The following is a 16,372-nucleotide window of genomic DNA, read 5'->3' as shown; positions in this document are numbered from 1 at the left end:
GGTGGCTTGGGCGATCGCTGGGAAGGCTTGTTGTGTTACAAACATCTGAACCTCGATGGGATTTTTTTTTTTTGGCAACGCTTCAACAAGTAAGCAAACAATCAAGAATTAGGCTATCAATACAAAGTGCAAAGTTGTTAAATCGCGAGCTCGAGCTCCCCGAATCCCTCCTTCGAAGCACAAACAAATAAAGAGCTGCTCAGTGTTCCTGCCAGAGTTCCCGCGCAACCCAGTTAAGCCCACACTCTCCCGCAGGGAACAATCTTCAGAATCTCCGTCAGCGGGAACTCCAAAGCGCAAAAGCCCAAACGCAATTATGGGTCGTTAACTTAACCGGCTTTTGTTTTCGTTCGCTCGTTCGTTCGTTATGTTCCGTTTGAAGTGTTCCGGTCCGGGTATCACTAACACGTGCACGCGACTGATAGGACCGAACTTTTCACAGTAAACGCAGCAGGTGGCTCCGTCCACAGGCAGCGGCTGCTGCCAACAAGTGGTTAAAGCTTAAAGTAGTTAACGCTTACGTTCTTCCCAATGATGTTCCCAAATCAATTCTCCGAGAAACGTAACGAACGAGCAAGAAAAATGGTGCCGGTTCGCCGTTACTAGCTCAAAACTAAGTAGACAAATTCCCACATCAGAACATCTTTAAGAAGCGCAAGCCAACTGGGGAAGGCTTTTGGGTTCTCTGTCCACACAAAACGGAACAGATGTTTGTGGGTCATGAAGTAATTGAGAGATTAGCAATGGTTTAAGCGATCAGCTTAGTCACCCGTACTTAAACGTCCGCCAGTGGGAGGCAGTGATGGATATCGCTGGTTTAGAGAGAATATGAATTTCTAATGTCACCTGTCAAAAAAGTGACCTAGAAAAGGAGGCACCCCTCTGCAACCGTTGCACCGTACTATGTCTGGAGTGTGCTTGATCTTCGTCGCTGTAGTTCTCTTAATTATTATCATTAATTTGATAACTTTCATACCTCTCACGCAGAACCCGTTAGCATCTTCATCTGCTGGAGCCTCCACGTACTGCTCGGGAATTCATTGAGCTCATTTTTTATTATTTGTCTGCTAATGAATGTCACCCGTCGTGACGTTTCTTGTGCTTGAATGGGCTTCGTTCTTTGGTGCTGTTTTACGACCCGCGTAGATAATCGGAGTTGGGAGAGAATTTTATGAACCCCGTCCTCTTGAACGCATTTTTTCTCCTTCTCCCTTTACTACCCTAAACCGTAACCTCTTCCTTCCTTCCTTACTTTGATGAATGTTGTTGCACCCTAGCCTGATCATCACGCTGCCTAGAACGCGTAGAAGCTTTTGATATCATAATTAAAAAAAAGACCAGCAAGCTCGGCCTCAAATTAGTTAATGAGCCCACGAATTTGTGTTCGTTGTTCCTGTCATAATCGTTTCACTTTTGGGACTGGACCGGTCATCCGGGAAACCTGTTTTCTGAAACCGTCCAAACTTGATCGGTTCGGGAATTTCTTTGGTTAGGTCCTCGTCTCATCATTGCTTCCAAAAAGTACGAAGCACAAGAAAGAAGAATCCGCACGCTAACGGTACAACTGAGGTCATTTTTTTGGCTGTGTTTTGTGGACATATTTTGCATCTGGCGACGTTTTGGACAAGTTACGTGGACTAGAATTTGGGTTGGGTCACCGAAAGTGACGCAGAATACTTCACCAAGCGAAACACGGTGACTGCTCTGAGGTTCCGCGTAGTAGCAGGCATAACGACACCAAGCCTACAGCACCTTCAGGCAACCCGGACAGAAAGAGAAGAGATCTTTCCTTGCTGAATGGTTGAAAAGAAGAAAATATCATCCCACCGTTCGTACCGTTTGATATTTAAATCATGCGCCAATTGAGCGATCGTCTCGTCTTATGGCACCTTTTACTCTGTGTGTGTGTGTTTTATCTGGCCTTTTACATGCTCACTCTTCGCGGTTGAGTTGGCATTTAGCCACAGCCATGGGGAGTCGATTGATTGGCGGATTGGTTTGGAGGGACACCACACCACACGTTCCGGATCGCTTCAGCACCCTTGGTATACCTTTCGGAGGACAACTGCGGCATACAGTGCTCCTCTCGATCGATGATTAATTGCAATGTTCGAGTCCCACACTAGCCCCCCCCCCCCCCCCCCCCCCACACTGGTGCCAGGGTAGGAAGTATTACATTTCATTACTCAATCGATTTTGTGTGAAAATGGCGGCGACAGGTTTTGCGCTTTTTCCGGGGGGCCGCCTGGCTCTAGACGAAAAATTGTCGTGCACAAGAGGTTACGAACTTCATCAGTCCGGCACCTTCTCTAGTACCTGGTAAAGTACTCGGGCATCTATTGCGCAAGCTTTGCACCGGAGCGTTAATTAGCAACACATTAGTAATATCTTTTCCATTTTTGCAATTATTCTTCACGCTTTTTTCCCTAGCTGTTAGCACAAACCTGTTAGCTTGCACTAAGCTCTTAAGTAACAACCTATCGTACAATGCTCTTCGTCGAAATGAAGATGTCACTGAGCTTACTATCTCTCATATACCCCGATTGAGGTTCGGACTCGTGAGACTTGAAAAGAATGTATGAATTCAATAATTAAACGTTAAAGTAAACAGCATCCACCCGTAATTGTTGAACCTCTCCCTCAAATTGTTAACCGTTATACGGTTCTGTGGTGCTTAATGACTACCAGAATCCGGTCAGAGCAAACAGACAAAAACAAATCATGAATCGTGTCAACATTTTCCACCCCTTTCATCTCAATTCTACAACCCCCTGCTCGTCTCGCGGGTCCAGGGTAGTTTCCCACACACAACGAATGCTCCGTGGTTGGCTGAGAACGGATAAAGTGAGCAAGATGAAACACCCGAAAATGAAATGAATTGTACATGCATATGTATGTGGCGGATCTACCGGAATGATGAGGTGCGCCATGCTGGTAGTAACGCAACAGTTTTTTAAGGTTTTGCTGTCGGAAAACCTGTTCTCTTTAGTTTTGTAAGGGCTTGTTGTTGTTTTTTTGGGCAGCCCGTGCTGGGTTCTGCAATGGCTGTTGCTTTTGACCCAATTTCTAGATGTCATTCTCGTGAAACGGTTAAGCATATTCGGAGCCTTTCTTATCATGCCCTGCAACGTGGACAATCGCCTCACACAATGAGCAGTGGAAAAGGTGTGCCGTTACTTATTTTGGGAAACGATTTGTGGAAGCTGTGAAATGATAAATATGCGCTAAGGTTACCCGGACTCGTTTTCTGGGTCTAACAAAAACACGGTGCGCATGTAGATGCACCCAGAGGTATATAAAGCATCAGTGCTACCAATTCTAGTCCATCACTCTGTATGAGATTGGTTCTACCTGGACTCGTATACTGATACTAACGTAGTGTCATAGTCAGTTAGCTGCTGTACGGGAGTCTGGTTGGGATTTGATCCTCTACTTTCTCCGCACCGGAATCCTTACGAGTATAATGCACTGCACAATGGAGAGATCATCCTACAAGCCAATGAGGTAAGTTGTTAGAACTTTTCCAATATTCCTCCCAAAAAACCTAGATCTTGGACAAAGCCCGTATCTCAGAGTCGTAGGTGAGAACTACGGCTATTAATGTTCTATATATTCTATATAACAAAACGCGAGGTTGGATTGTGAAAGTGCCTAGTTAGGAACCGTATTGGTTGACGGCGTGAAGTTCGAAAAGTCTTTCGGATTTCGGATTGTACAGGGGAATCATGCATACTTCACCTTCTGCTGAGGATAAGAAGACTTCGAGACCGGACGAAATGTGAAATATATCGCACACTGATTCGCCCGGTGGTCTTCAATGGCCATGACTCTAGGACCATCCGAGTGGATATCCTCAAACGCTCTTGGCGTGTACGAGCGACGCATCCTCCGGACCTCTGCTGTTTTTAAACATCCATGCTATAGCCGGGGCTGCTTATTAACCCGTGATAGCTTAAATTTTGAACGATTCCAACGTTGCTAGACATAGACGAATTGCACAACAATTTCTCTTACCAAAACTTAAATCTAAAAAAAATATAAAAATTACCTTCTCATACCTTCTCTAATGAATAAATCACAACCCACAACAGGCTTAACATTCGGTCATCTATTGACTTGCAGGCACTTCGAATATCTTCGCCGTACGATCTTCGGATGTGGAAAGTATTATGTTTCGCTCCCTATCGTACACGATATCCTGAATATCGTTCGTATGGCCATCGAGCGTGAAACGCTTCGCCCCACTCCGAAAGTCCCAGCCCTTGATGTAACCACCAAGCGTACCGGCACAGATTGTGAAGTCCTTCAACCAAAGCATTCTGTAGAGAGAAGGAAAAAGAAAATAAAATTAACTATAAACATTTACGGGCGGTTTTAAGTATCGTCTCACTTACTTTGTAATGCCGGTCGGTTCTTCGTCCACACACTCGACCCGCTTCGTTTGTCGTGCCACGTCCCAGATCGTTACTTTTCCCTGCAACGTGCCGGTTGCTGCCACCTTTATCTCAAATCCAGGATAGTCTACCAGTACCGACTCGAGCAGTGCTTCGCTCGGCCCTACTAGCATTCCCAGCACACCGTTCGGTCCCATCACGTACGAGCTACCATCTTCCGCACCGGTCACAAACAGTTGATTTTCCTGATCGATCGACACCGTCGTAATATTCGTCTTGTGTCCAACGGACGAATCCACCTCCATCACCGGTGAGCCCGATTTCAAGTCCCATAGCTTAAAGTGTCCATTACCGTACCCAACGGCTAGCTTCTTACCGTCGTGCGTAAGTTCTGCCGCTTCCGTTTTACAATCCTGTCCGGGCAGTACCTTACAGTCGCCGGACGGTATACGCCAGATGTACACCTCGCCGGAATCGCATCCCGCCATCAGTACGTACGCACCGCTGTGCCATCGCATCCAGCACAAATCACCCACATTAAACTCCCACACTTTGCGATAGTTTTGCGTCAACTTAAACACCTGTATGTAGCCGGAAATGTCCGCCGTGGCAACGTACACACCGTCGTGGCTGAATCCAACCGCGACGACCGAATCGGTATGATTGGTCACCTCGTGCTGTACCTCACCGGTCCGTATGTTCCACACGTATGCTTTGTCGTCCTCACCGCCCGTTACGGCTAAATCTTCCGTTGGATGAAGCGCACCACAGAACACGGTGGCGGTGTGTTTCGTGAAGGTTAGCTTCGCATCATCCCGTTCGCACGAACGGAAGCGAACTGATCCCGTATCATCTTCACCTGCTGCTTCCTCTTCGTCGTCTTCTTCAACTAAAAAGCAAACAAGAATTGTTTTAATTGTTTTTCATATGGTTTAAGAAAAGGCCCGGTAATCAAATCTTACGGTTTGCTTCTGCTTCCCATGCATCGAGCACCTCATCTGCGTCACCGACGTAAATCAGCTCATCTTCCTCGTTTTCCAACAGACTGCCATCCATCGGCGATCGTGGCGGTGTATTGTCGTGCATGGTACAATTTGGTTCGAAATTAATCAAAAAAAAATCTTTGTTAACGCTGCGTTCACTGCACGGCTACAGAACAGCTGAAAGCGCCATGTGGTATGACATTGAAACAACAATAACAAACCGCGGTGAAGTGAACTCCAGGCGTAGGGGGTATAAACACACGCGCCGGCTGTCGAATGTCGAACATCGGTGTTTCGAATGAATTTCGAAATGATGTAACGACTTTCGAACTTGCCGGATGTGTTTTAACATGTGCGTGTAATTTATGCGCTGGTTTATAAATAAATTAAAGTACGTCAAAAAAGGTTAGAGATCTAGCGAATTAAAGGCTTTGAATCGAGTTGTTGTTTCCTTTGTTATTAACAAAAATGGCACGATTTTAAGTCATTACAACAACCAACGTATTTTCAAATTAAAATAATAAAGAAAATCTATCTAAAGTAGCAACAAATAATAATCCAAAGATATCTATTCAAAACACATTCACTTACACCACTAAACGGAAGAAAATTGCACGCCTGGTCTGTATACGTTTGCGCCATTAATTATGCTGCATCTTCCCCCGAGCACATGCTGGAAGGAAAACTGTTGCTGTTGCGCACCACGCTGTCATCCCGTTCACACCCAGTAACACTAGCGCGCCATTTCACTTCCGCACCCGGTATGTTGTCAGCGTGTATGCGCGCCCCTTCGCACCAATACTACCTTACCCATGAACAGGAGCATAAAATCAGCATAGTTTGCATTATGCCGGAACACACCACTGCAGATGGAGCACAGTACCCGATCCGACACACACGCCAGTGTGTGCGTTCAACCGTACCGAGCCACATGTGCTCGCGCGAGCTTACAACCGTTTTCTGTTGTGTCGACGTTGCGCATGGAGTATCGTTCCGGCGGGGCGGAGAGAACGTGTGCGTGTTCCGTTCGAAAATTGCCGTACCGGGGGTTGGTGCTGGACGTGAACGTGCTAGCATACACTGCTTAGAATGCGAAACGGTCTCCCGGTGCTGCTGCTTCCCATTCTCTAATGCTTCCGCTGTAGACTAATTCCTTTCGTGGTTTTTTTTTTTGTTGGAGTTTTGATTTTCGGCTGTTGCTCCATTCCCGAGTGCGTTCGCCATTGCCGCTCAGTTCCGTCGGTTCCGGTTCATTTATGTTGCGTGCTAAAACGTGTTAATTCGACAGTGCTGTGAGAGATTTTTTTTCCGAAGGATTTAGTGCAAAGATATTAGGAGCCACGCACTACTGTCGTGCGCGTTACAGTGTTGTGCGAATCGACGTGGACGTAGAATTATTTTGCTCCTGTACATGCTGCTTCAACAACTAAAATCTCCCTTTTTCCAACACAGCCACGTATTGGAACGGTTGGGAGCGCACGAGTGGCAAGAATAGGTAAAGTTGCGTGAGTAAAGTGAAATGTATCTGCCCCTCGCGTACACGTGGATACTGCACGAGGAATCGATAAAAAAGGCTTCCTAATTTTAAGGCTGTTTTAGATGCAATTTTTTATCGCCTTCTGCAATTCACGTGGCCTGCAATGCGTGGTAGAGAGCAATGGAAAAGTGAATCGATAAGAAAGTTTGGAAAATGTTGCCAAGCAATAAACCGTGACGCTTTGCAAGGGAAATTGAAATTACACACTGGATATCCAAGATGTGGTAGAAAACGTGTGAAGTCATTAGAAATTCCCCCTATTTGCTGGAGATCTCACTAAGGCAGAGTAGAGGCGGACAAAGAATTTGTTTATTCAGAGCCAGAGCCAGATCGTCTACAACTGGGGTGGAAGAGAGCGGGCTGCAATTGACAGCCCAACGAGTTGCAACGATAGCCCATTAGAACCCTTTCCGAAATCGATTTTCCAAAACTGTGATTCATGCTTTTTGTGCTGAAGGTTGTACTGCAATACGAGACCCTACGGATATCCGTTAGTTTGTATGTGGAACGGAATCGTTTTTTTTTTCTTTTTCGTCGAAACACTGTTTGTGCAACATCAGCATTGGCCTGGATAGGATACTCTGGAAGCCCCTAAAGTGTGACACAGTTCTCAGACACGAGTTCTTGTTGGGATTTTCAACTTAAAAACAAAAAACTCGCACTACGATGCATTAAAACCCCCCGATAGCTACAGGGAGGTGTGTTCCTCGTAGCCAAAAGGAACACACATTCACTACTACTGCGCCTCTAATCAGCTCCTATTTGCCTCGCTAATGGACTGAAGTGGTCTCGCGTGAATTCGCATTTCAGTGGTGATACCTTTGTTCCGGCGGGGGTAACGGGTTCGCGGTTGCTTAAAAGCAAATACCGCCACCAGCTCGTGTGTGTGTTAAGTATCCACGATTTTAGTCGCTATAGAATTGGCCGCTTTAGAATTGCTAAAGAGCGACAGTTTGCCGAAGACGTTTGAAATAGTTTCAACCGGGGGACGTATGGCATACAGTACTGCGCATTGGATTCTTTGTCGCAATGAAAGTCCCCCAATTTCTCTTCTTGGTTCTCCGCCTCATTGGCTCTAAGTAGCTGTACTTATGACCTAGAGTAGTATCTCTTTCTTTATTTGGTTTGCTTCGGCTCCTTCTCCTTCATCAAATCCACCGATCCGGCCAACTTCCCGAAGACGTTCGATGCCGTTGCGAGCTGCGAACGTGAATAGTGTATAGTGCTGGATGATTTATAGTGCTACACCCGGCAAGTGGATGTGATTTTGATTGAATTATCTGGCTTAATGGATGGCGTTTGTTTGGTGGATTTGTTGATTTCATCGTATTGTTGCGGAACGGACCGCACGACGGCACACACACATACACGCACGCCCCACTCCTTGGGAGGAAGCTGTACGATAAGCGAGCGGCGAAATATGGCACGTAGATGAAGGATACTGTGGCATTAGAATATCGACAGATTGATAGAGTTAGGACTACGTATTGAACAGTGAACAGGGCAAGTACATGGTTGATTGTTTAGTTATCAGAAATGTAGGTATTTTCGAAAAAAGTGGTCAATATCCTAACCTAAATTCAAAATAATCAGCTATTTTTTTACATGACTATGACTAACGCGGGTAATTCAATCCACAGATGTTAAACCAATAAAGGCTAGACAGGCTGACAAGAAACGACCACGAACAGCCGCTAAATGCTAAATAAGATAAAAATGCCGCCTGGCAACTTGTACGCTATCAGAAACGTGTCTAAAAATAGTGATTGCATGCTTTCAGGCGCTTTGAACCCACGGCATCGTAACGTAACAGATCGTTTGACCCATTGCGAGCGTTTGACTTTCGTTTTTTCGGGGGAAAGCATGCATATGGTTTCTGAGTATGAATATTTTATTTACTATTTCTAGAAAAAAGTATGTTTTACTATATACTTTTCCTTCTTCTTGGCTTAGCGACCTTCTAGGTCACACCGGCTATCGAACGGATTATTAGACTTGCCGATACCACGTAGTTGGATAGTCAGTCCACACTACGGAGGAACGATCCGGATGGGATCCGAACCTCGGTTCTGTCGAATGAAGACCGGCGCCGTTGTCGCAACCGCCTACATACTTATAAAGGACATTCTAACAAGAACAAAAAAGAAAGAATAAGATTTTATATCTGTCTTTTTGAAATGGATAAGAATCCCTGTTCTGGCAGATCATTAACATTAACGATCAAAGTAAACGTTTATTTTTAGCAGCTCTTAACCAGCGGAAAAGCTACTTCTAGTGCTACGTACACTATTAAACAGCATTGAAGCTTGCGAATTTTCTACGAAAGAAAATGAAAACAACAAATAAGTTCCTTTGTTACTCGCTTGTTAGAATATCAATTACTTGCTTCAACCCACATGCTAGCAACTATTTTATTCCGTTAAAATTTACAAACACGTAACGGTGCGCTTTCCAAACTTGGCATGCACTTAAAATGAATAACGGCTTCTTCGACAACTGCAACTACTGTGTAGGTAGGAGTAGATAAAGCTCCACTTTATGTTGCAGTAAATCAACAAAACACTAAGAAACCATCCATGTTGGTGTCTTTTTCTTTTTCAATTGCTCAATCTGCGTGTTTACATTATCGCCCTGCCTGCAGCACATGCTTGAGTGGCTTGTTCCGTGGCAAAAGAAAACCGAAAAATCTTTTGTTTTACAGCCTCCACCAATACCGCGAAATGCGAAGGTACGCATGTAGGGTTTTGACCCGTGGATCGATCGTGCCGTGTTTAAACAGCCATTTTTGGCAGCCACGATCATGCCCGACTAGCGATCGATTGGTCGTGCTATTGCCGTACTGCTTATCGCGTGGTTACTGTCGTGCTGATGTTGCGTGGTGTACATTACCAACGAAAAGGGAGATTCGGTCGCCGAGATCCTACCAGTAGTGAACCGAAATCCTTTCAGTGAAGATCCGTACATGACTATTTTATTGCAGGTCATAAAAATTCTGTATTTGAAGTGAAAAAAAACACGTCAGATTCATTCTTATCATGTTTACCTCTTTGTGCTTTTTCCTTTACAGCCGCTGTACAGGGCCACGCGTCGATATTATTGCATCAGCACGTACTACGGATCTGCGTCGCCTCTTTTACCTTCCTTGGCGTTCACTACTTTTGGGAGGAACGCCAAAAAACGCACACACAGACACACATAAGAACGTGTACGCATTCGGCACACATCATGTTGCTGCGTCCGTACAGCATAAACCCGGTGCTTTTAGATCGAAACATTCACACGCGCTAAGCGGCCAAGAACGGGCGTGGTAGCGCCTCTGCTCAAGCTCAGTGCCTTGACGAACTGTTATGGTGTGCCTTTTTCTCGGGCTAGTGTTGTGTTAGCGCCATAGTGTAGTGTAGTGTGGTGAAAGTGTTATCGTGGAGCATATCTCCCTCCCCAAAAACCTTATTCTTATCAGTGCTCACGTGTACATAGAGAGCTCGATCGAAGGTCGTGTGTGTGTTTAACGTGAGCACGATGGCCAAAGTTAGTGATGTGGACAACAGGCCGGTACAGCAGGGCTTCCGGCGCGAAAGTGACGAGGGCAAAGTGGCCGACGACAAGGATGGAGCTGGAGGCATCGAGATGAAGAAGGAGCTAGGGCTGATGGATGGTGTGGCGATCATTGTCGGTGTGATTGTTGGTGCCGGTATCTTTGTGTCGCCGAAGGGTGTGCTGCTCTATTCCGGCTCGATCGGTGTAGCCATCATCGTGTGGATACTGTCCGGTGTGCTCAGTATGGTGGGTGCGCTATGTTACGCAGAACTAGGTAAGATGTTTGCGAGGATTTCTGGGAAAAAATAGTAGTTTCGGCATCGATCCTGCCATATGACCCTGTTATCAAAGTTTAATTAGACATCTGCTGGGGGTTCCAGACTGCATGGAAGAGAGAGAATTTCGACCACATGGCTATAGAAGCGGAAGTCCTGATAAGACCATAAACGTGTACAAACAAACAAAAACAAACCGTACAGACACGTCGAGAGAGTTCAAAGTACTGGGCATTTGTCTTTCACTTGATGCAGGACCCGAACTAAATTATTCCTTCGCTTCCACATTATTTCTCCTTAAAAAAACCAGCTTTAACTCAGCTCTGCAATGCCAAAGAAGCTTTATGTGTAGAATTATTGAATATAATTACGTGGAACAAATAATACACAACATATACAATATAATCCCAATTCCACTTCCAAAACGTGGAACATTCTGCAATATGACAAGCGATTTTAAATTATTTACTCTGTTACGCCATTATTCCGCATCCGCGCAAGCTGCATGCTGTGCGGACATCTTCCAAGAATCTCTAGTCAAACATTTTTGCACGGTATTTACACGTTTTTTTGGTGTCGGTCTCCACCGAATTCCTTATAATATAACCTCGATAAATTATGTGTACACATGAACAGACCGTAAGAAACTCTTCCCCATACTCCATCCATCCGGTCGGACGCCAAACTCAAACCGGTTTATGCCATTCCCAGTGCGAATTTCATACGATGGAGGACGAAATTCGTACACCAATCTTGGTGGAACCAATTTTCAGCCGTACCAATAAAGCGTTTTCATCTCCCACTGACTTCATCTGACTTCTTCTCCGCACCAGGCACAATGATACCAAAGTCTGGAGGCGATTACGCATACATTGGCGAAGCGTTCGGACCACTGCCAGCGTTCCTGTACCTTTGGGTGGCACTGTTGATTCTCGTCCCGGCTGGCAATGCCATCACGGCGATCACATTCGCCCAGTATCTGCTGCAACCGTTGTGGCCCACCTGCGAACCACCGTACGAATCGGTGCGACTGCTAGCGGCGGTTATAACCTGTAAGTGCACTTAAAAATTCGTTATCATAGGTGGCCCACCGATCATAAGTACCACATGAAAATTGCATTTTCATCTTACATTGTCCAATTCCGTTTTTCACCTTCCCCAAATACAGGCCTGCTGACCGCCATTAACTGTCGCAACGTGAAATGGGTAACGAGAGTGACGGAAACGTTCACGGGGATGAAGGTGTTGGCACTGTTGGTAATTACCGGTGCCGGTGCCTGGCATCTGATGAGTGGAAACACGGAGCTGCTCGAGTCTCCGTTTGCCAACTCGAAGATTCAACCAGGATTCATTGCGGTCGCTTTCTACAATGGGTTGTTTTCATACTCGGGCTGGAATTATCTTAACTTTGTGACGGAAGAGCTCAAAGATCCTTACCGGTAAGTAAGACACACGTCTCCGACATATGGGGTCACTTAACGAATTATTGCTTGCTTTTTTGCTTTCAACAGAAATTTACCCCGTGCCATCTGCATCAGTATGCCGGTCGTCACCATCATCTACGTCATCACAAACATTGCATACTTTGCCGTACTGCCACCAGACGAGATGCTTTCCTCGCAAGCCGTTGCGGTAAGGAACACAAGCCCCCGTCGTACCATGATAGGATGTATTTATTGTTGCTTCCCTGTGCCCCATGTATCCACATTTGCAGGTTACATTTGCGGAAAAAATGCTCAGCTTTATGGCCTGGACGATGCCACTTTTTGTCGCTTGCTCAACGTTCGGATCGCTGAACGGTGCCATCTTTGCCTCGTCGCGACTTTTCTTCGTGGGTGCACGTAATGGACATCTTCCGGCAGCACTTTCACTGATCAACATCAACTGCTTAACACCGATTCCTTCGCTGCTTTTTTTGGTAAGCAAGAAAAGCTCTCTTGACACAGGAAGTATCCTATTTTTAACATCCTCGTTTTATCCTTTACTTAGTGTGCCCTCACGCTGCTGTTGCTCTTCATCCGGGACGTGTTTGCGATCATCAATTACGTCAGCTATGTGGAAATTCTGTTCATCTTCATTTCGGTGGCAGGACTGCTGCGGTTACGACAAAAAGCTCCTGATGCTCACCGTCCTATCAAGGTGTGCAAGCTGCTCAATTAGATAAATCTGAGCCCCTGAGCTCATTAATAACGTGACTTCCACTTTCTTCTTGTAGGTCTCTCTAATTGTACCGGTAGTGTTCCTGCTGACGGCAGGGTTTTTAGTCATATTCTCTGTCTTCGAGTCCCCAATGGAGGTAGGCATCGGAACAGTGGTCATACTGCTCGGAATTCCCGTGTACTACGTTACGATTGGAAAACCATGGCGTTGGCTGACACAGAAATCCCAAACGTTCAATCGATTCTGCTCGAAATTGTTCCTCTGTATGCCCAACAGCGAAAAGCTTGATTAATGATGATAAGCACAACTCGGACTCCCCTAGGGAGGGGGAAAGAAGTATCAAGCTCAAATTAATCTCACAACACAAACGCTACTACTGATCTTGTCGATTATCTATTGCTCACATATCATCAATACAGTGTATATAGACAATATAAACGATGTAGTAAACGTAGATAGAGGGAAAAAATTCTACAAAACAAAAAAGAGAAACAAAACACCCTAATGCCTTCTCTAGCGTTACTTCCTTCATGTTGTGTCTCGATTTCATTATGGGTGTATTTAAAAAAAACGATAGCACAAAAGGCCTTGTTAATGTCGTTCGATGGTCAGCCTTCCTATCCCACTAGATGTCCTTACGATCTCCGGCCGTACGCCGTTCAATTACTACTGTCGTATCCCTTTTTTTTTAAAAATTGCCTCAGCTCAACATTTGATTTCAGTGTATAGGATACAAGATTGCAGGCAAATGTAATAAGTTAAGTAATATTTATCTCATTTATTAAAGCTTCTCCTCCGCCTTGTATGCTTCTGATTGAACAGTTTGTGAAGTTAGGAAGGCCTTGGACAAATTCAATTTTGAAAACTTTTTGCTCAAACAGCTTCAATTACAATAATCCTTTTTCGATGCGTATGTCGGGGCCAGCATTACTATTCGAAAGACAACAATTACACACAAACAAAGAAAAAAAGACATAACAGAATAACGAAGACTGTTATCGACTATATTGAATAAGGGATTTTATACAATATATTTCGATTTGTAAGGAACTTGTAATTTACACCAATAAAACCATCATGTTTAAACTCGCTGTTAACGAATTTTGCTGATCTCCGGATTATCACAGTACACGAACACAGTGTTGACGAGTCTACAACATATACGAGACATCATAATTCATTGTGATGTTTTCGTAAAAATGTATCTCGGTAATAATTTTTCGACGCTTTGCACGACTGTCCGGGCTATTCAATAGTGTACTGCCATTCGAGCTGAGTACATGTAAGGGTAACTTCACTTTTGACTCCATCCTGTACGTATCGTTGCCAAGGTAAACCTTTCGTCCCTCACCTTGCTCCTGTACACTTATAATCGCATCTTTACTCGGTTCGGATAGTAGTATCAGGTATGGACCATAGCATCTGCCACACTGACCATTAGCATCCTGCTTGGTACAACAATTGAGAAGCCATTTGGTTTCACCGGTGGTAACTTCACAGCACGGACAGTGTGTCTCAAATGCACTCGGCTCGACGATCCACGTGTGCTCAAACTTCACCATTTTGGAGATCGTATAAATTTTCTCCATCTTCCGTTCAGTGTTGTTCAGCGGAAGGGAAGAATGCAACTGCGCGATCTATACGTGAGTATCAATCGTCTAATCGTTATCAATCGTAATCTATAGGAGGGTTTCAACAGCTGATAAGATTGTGCTACAAACAGAGGGATGCGTTTTTCTTCTTTTTGGCTTAATAAATCGCTAGGGCACTGTGGCAGATTAAACCCTTTAGAAACCCTAGTTGGGATGGATGTTATGGACCCATTCGTAAATTCAACGAGGGCTTTTCTTCAAGGTCTTCAAGGCCGCTACCCACGCACACGTTTCCACATGGGAGTAAAAAATAAGCTGGACAAGATTTAATTTTTCAGAGCTGTTCGAACCAACACAATCAGTTGTTTTAAGATATAACTAGGATTTCATCCATCGGATCAAAATAACTGCGGTAATGCAACGCTTGAAAAGTTTGGAGCTCTTTTATCGACATCCCGTCTTGACCGTCTGAGGGTTTATGACTGATAACGATTTTAAGAGGCCGCATTGGCTAGGTAAACCGCGTATCAAAACCCATCCATCCGAAGCAACTGCTCGCCTGAAGCGTAACGGAAATTAAGTTCAAATTTCCAAATGACACTAAAAACAAAGCGATCGCTTTGTCCGAAATAGAACACACTTGCTTATGTCCGAAGAGCCTCCCTTACTACACATTGGTAGTTTACATTGGTAGTAATTAGGCGTGCTATCCCGGTCCGTAAAGACACCTTTGCCCATAATTAACTCAGCATCAATCTCGCAGTCAGCGTCAGCGGCAAAACACACTGCTTCAATCCTCCGCACTGCCCGCGTATGCACGACGGAAGGGTTTCTCGGCCGCGGTCACAAAGCCGGTACCGTGGGGGAGCCCGCCACACCGTACGAATACTAATTGAATCCATCCGGCACGCGGGTAGATTGGTTGATGTGCACGCCTACTGTTGGTGATTTTGACCATCGCTAGAGATGGAATCGGTACCGACCGTGACCAAACGGTGACGTCGATTACCGTACCGTGTACCCTACAACATTGTCACGCAGTCAAGCGGGTGACAAGTGGGGGAGGATCAAGTAGTAGTTCCTCGCCCGCGAACCTAGTACCACTCCACTCGTTTGGATGAGGCGTTTGAGATCTCCAAAATGGATTAGCTGAGGGTACGCTGAATACATACCTGATTCCTTCTTCACATCGTTCTCCGGACACTAGAACGCTTCGGAAGATTTGTATCCATCTTCAGCAGTCTACGTCATAGTCTCTTGTTCGTTCAAGTCGCCAGCAAAGAATTTATGAAATTGTATCAAATTGACTTAATCAAATCATATCGCCGATCGAGAATGCCGCTGGATGCATTCGTGATGAGCAGACGAAAGGATTGGCCGACCCCCGGTAAAAGGGGGGTGCGCGTAAATCACCAACACCGGAATCAGAAGCTTTGCAAACCATCACTTCTTGATGGATTTCGCCTTCGTACAGTAACACAGTTGGCCATCAACCTTCACGCGAAAGGCGTTTGATCCAATTTTCAGTGTCACGAACACTATCGCGTCGTGGTGTGCTAAATTGTACCACTTATCCATCCTAGGGGGAACCCGAGTACTAGGCGTGTGAAATGGCTGGGGCTCCTTTTGGTGGAGCAGGAATGAGTTTTCTTGGCGCTGACCTCCAAATGAGAATATGACCGAACGTCCAAGCATCACAGCAAAACAAACCTTCAACTTGTACACGCTACAGCTTACAGTGCATTCGGAAGGCTGAAGTGTCGTGCGCCGGTACGGTACGATAAGCTTGAATCACCTTTCTATCGTGTCTTGGACAGATTGTGTCCACAGATGGTTGTAGGGTGGCATCTTACCCGGTCAGCTGTTGGTGTGGCAACGGCAGGGGGATGGGGAG

At 45.3% G+C, this 16,372-nt stretch overlaps 4 protein-coding genes and 1 pseudogene across 6 annotated transcripts in view; 2 read left to right on the top strand and 3 right to left on the bottom strand.

The window, feature by feature from the left end:
* LOC126568156 (large neutral amino acids transporter small subunit 2) overlaps nucleotides 1-13,197 on the top strand; it is a 148,384-nt gene extending 135,187 nt beyond the window's left edge. The window contains exons 2-8 of one of the 2 annotated variants that reach the window (XM_050224584.1): nucleotides 10,507-10,725; nucleotides 11,560-11,778; nucleotides 11,895-12,165; nucleotides 12,238-12,358; nucleotides 12,441-12,644; nucleotides 12,716-12,865; nucleotides 12,942-13,197. In XM_050224584.1, the coding sequence (XP_050080541.1) occupies nucleotides 10,542-10,725; nucleotides 11,560-11,778; nucleotides 11,895-12,165; nucleotides 12,238-12,358; nucleotides 12,441-12,644; nucleotides 12,716-12,865; nucleotides 12,942-13,178 (1,386 nt within the window). In that variant the 5' untranslated portion in view covers nucleotides 10,507-10,541 and the 3' untranslated portion in view covers nucleotides 13,179-13,197. Of the gene's footprint in view, nucleotides 1-10,430; nucleotides 10,726-11,559; nucleotides 11,779-11,894; nucleotides 12,166-12,237; nucleotides 12,359-12,440; nucleotides 12,645-12,715; nucleotides 12,866-12,941 lie in introns of those variants that run through there. The other variant, XM_050224583.1, reaches the window with a different exon arrangement.
* Nucleotides 1-16,372, bottom strand: part of LOC126567999 (sodium-dependent nutrient amino acid transporter 1-like) — a 322,406-nt gene that overhangs the window by 166,309 nt on the left and 139,725 nt on the right. The gene's annotated exons all lie outside the window — the stretch shown is intronic.
* Nucleotides 1-16,372, top strand: part of LOC126568014 (protein CBFA2T3) — a 416,394-nt gene that overhangs the window by 282,564 nt on the left and 117,458 nt on the right. The window lies entirely within an intron of this gene.
* Nucleotides 4,094-5,499, bottom strand: LOC126568248 (angio-associated migratory cell protein). Its single transcript, XM_050224695.1, has 3 exons — nucleotides 5,357-5,499; nucleotides 4,395-5,283; nucleotides 4,094-4,319 (listed from the first exon to the last, which is right to left on the bottom strand). Exons 1-3 carry the CDS (start codon nucleotides 5,478-5,480, stop codon nucleotides 4,109-4,111), a joined length of 1,224 nt encoding a protein of 407 aa, XP_050080652.1. The 5' UTR covers nucleotides 5,481-5,499; the 3' UTR covers nucleotides 4,094-4,108.
* LOC126567684 (uncharacterized) lies at nucleotides 14,038-16,056 on the bottom strand (annotated as a pseudogene).

Source organism: Anopheles maculipalpis, chromosome 2RL (genome assembly GCF_943734695.1).
Source record: "Anopheles maculipalpis chromosome 2RL, idAnoMacuDA_375_x, whole genome shotgun sequence".
In the NCBI taxonomy this organism is placed as follows: Eukaryota; Metazoa; Arthropoda; class Insecta; order Diptera; family Culicidae; genus Anopheles; species Anopheles maculipalpis.
Note: the sequence above shows the minus strand (reverse complement) of the source record. Positions and strands in the feature narration are given on the sequence as shown.

Coding starts and splice junctions, on each gene's coding strand:
- LOC126568248 (XM_050224695.1), bottom strand. CDS start 5,480: ATGCACGACAATACACCGCCACGATCGCCGATGGATGGCAGTCTGTTG. Junction 5,284..5,356: donor ATGGGAAGCAGAAGCAAACC/GTAAGATTTGAT, acceptor TTTGCTTTTTAG/TTGAAGAAGACGACGAAGAG. Junction 4,320..4,394: donor GAACCGACCGGCATTACAAA/GTAAGTGAGACG, acceptor TTCTCTCTACAG/AATGCTTTGGTTGAAGGACT.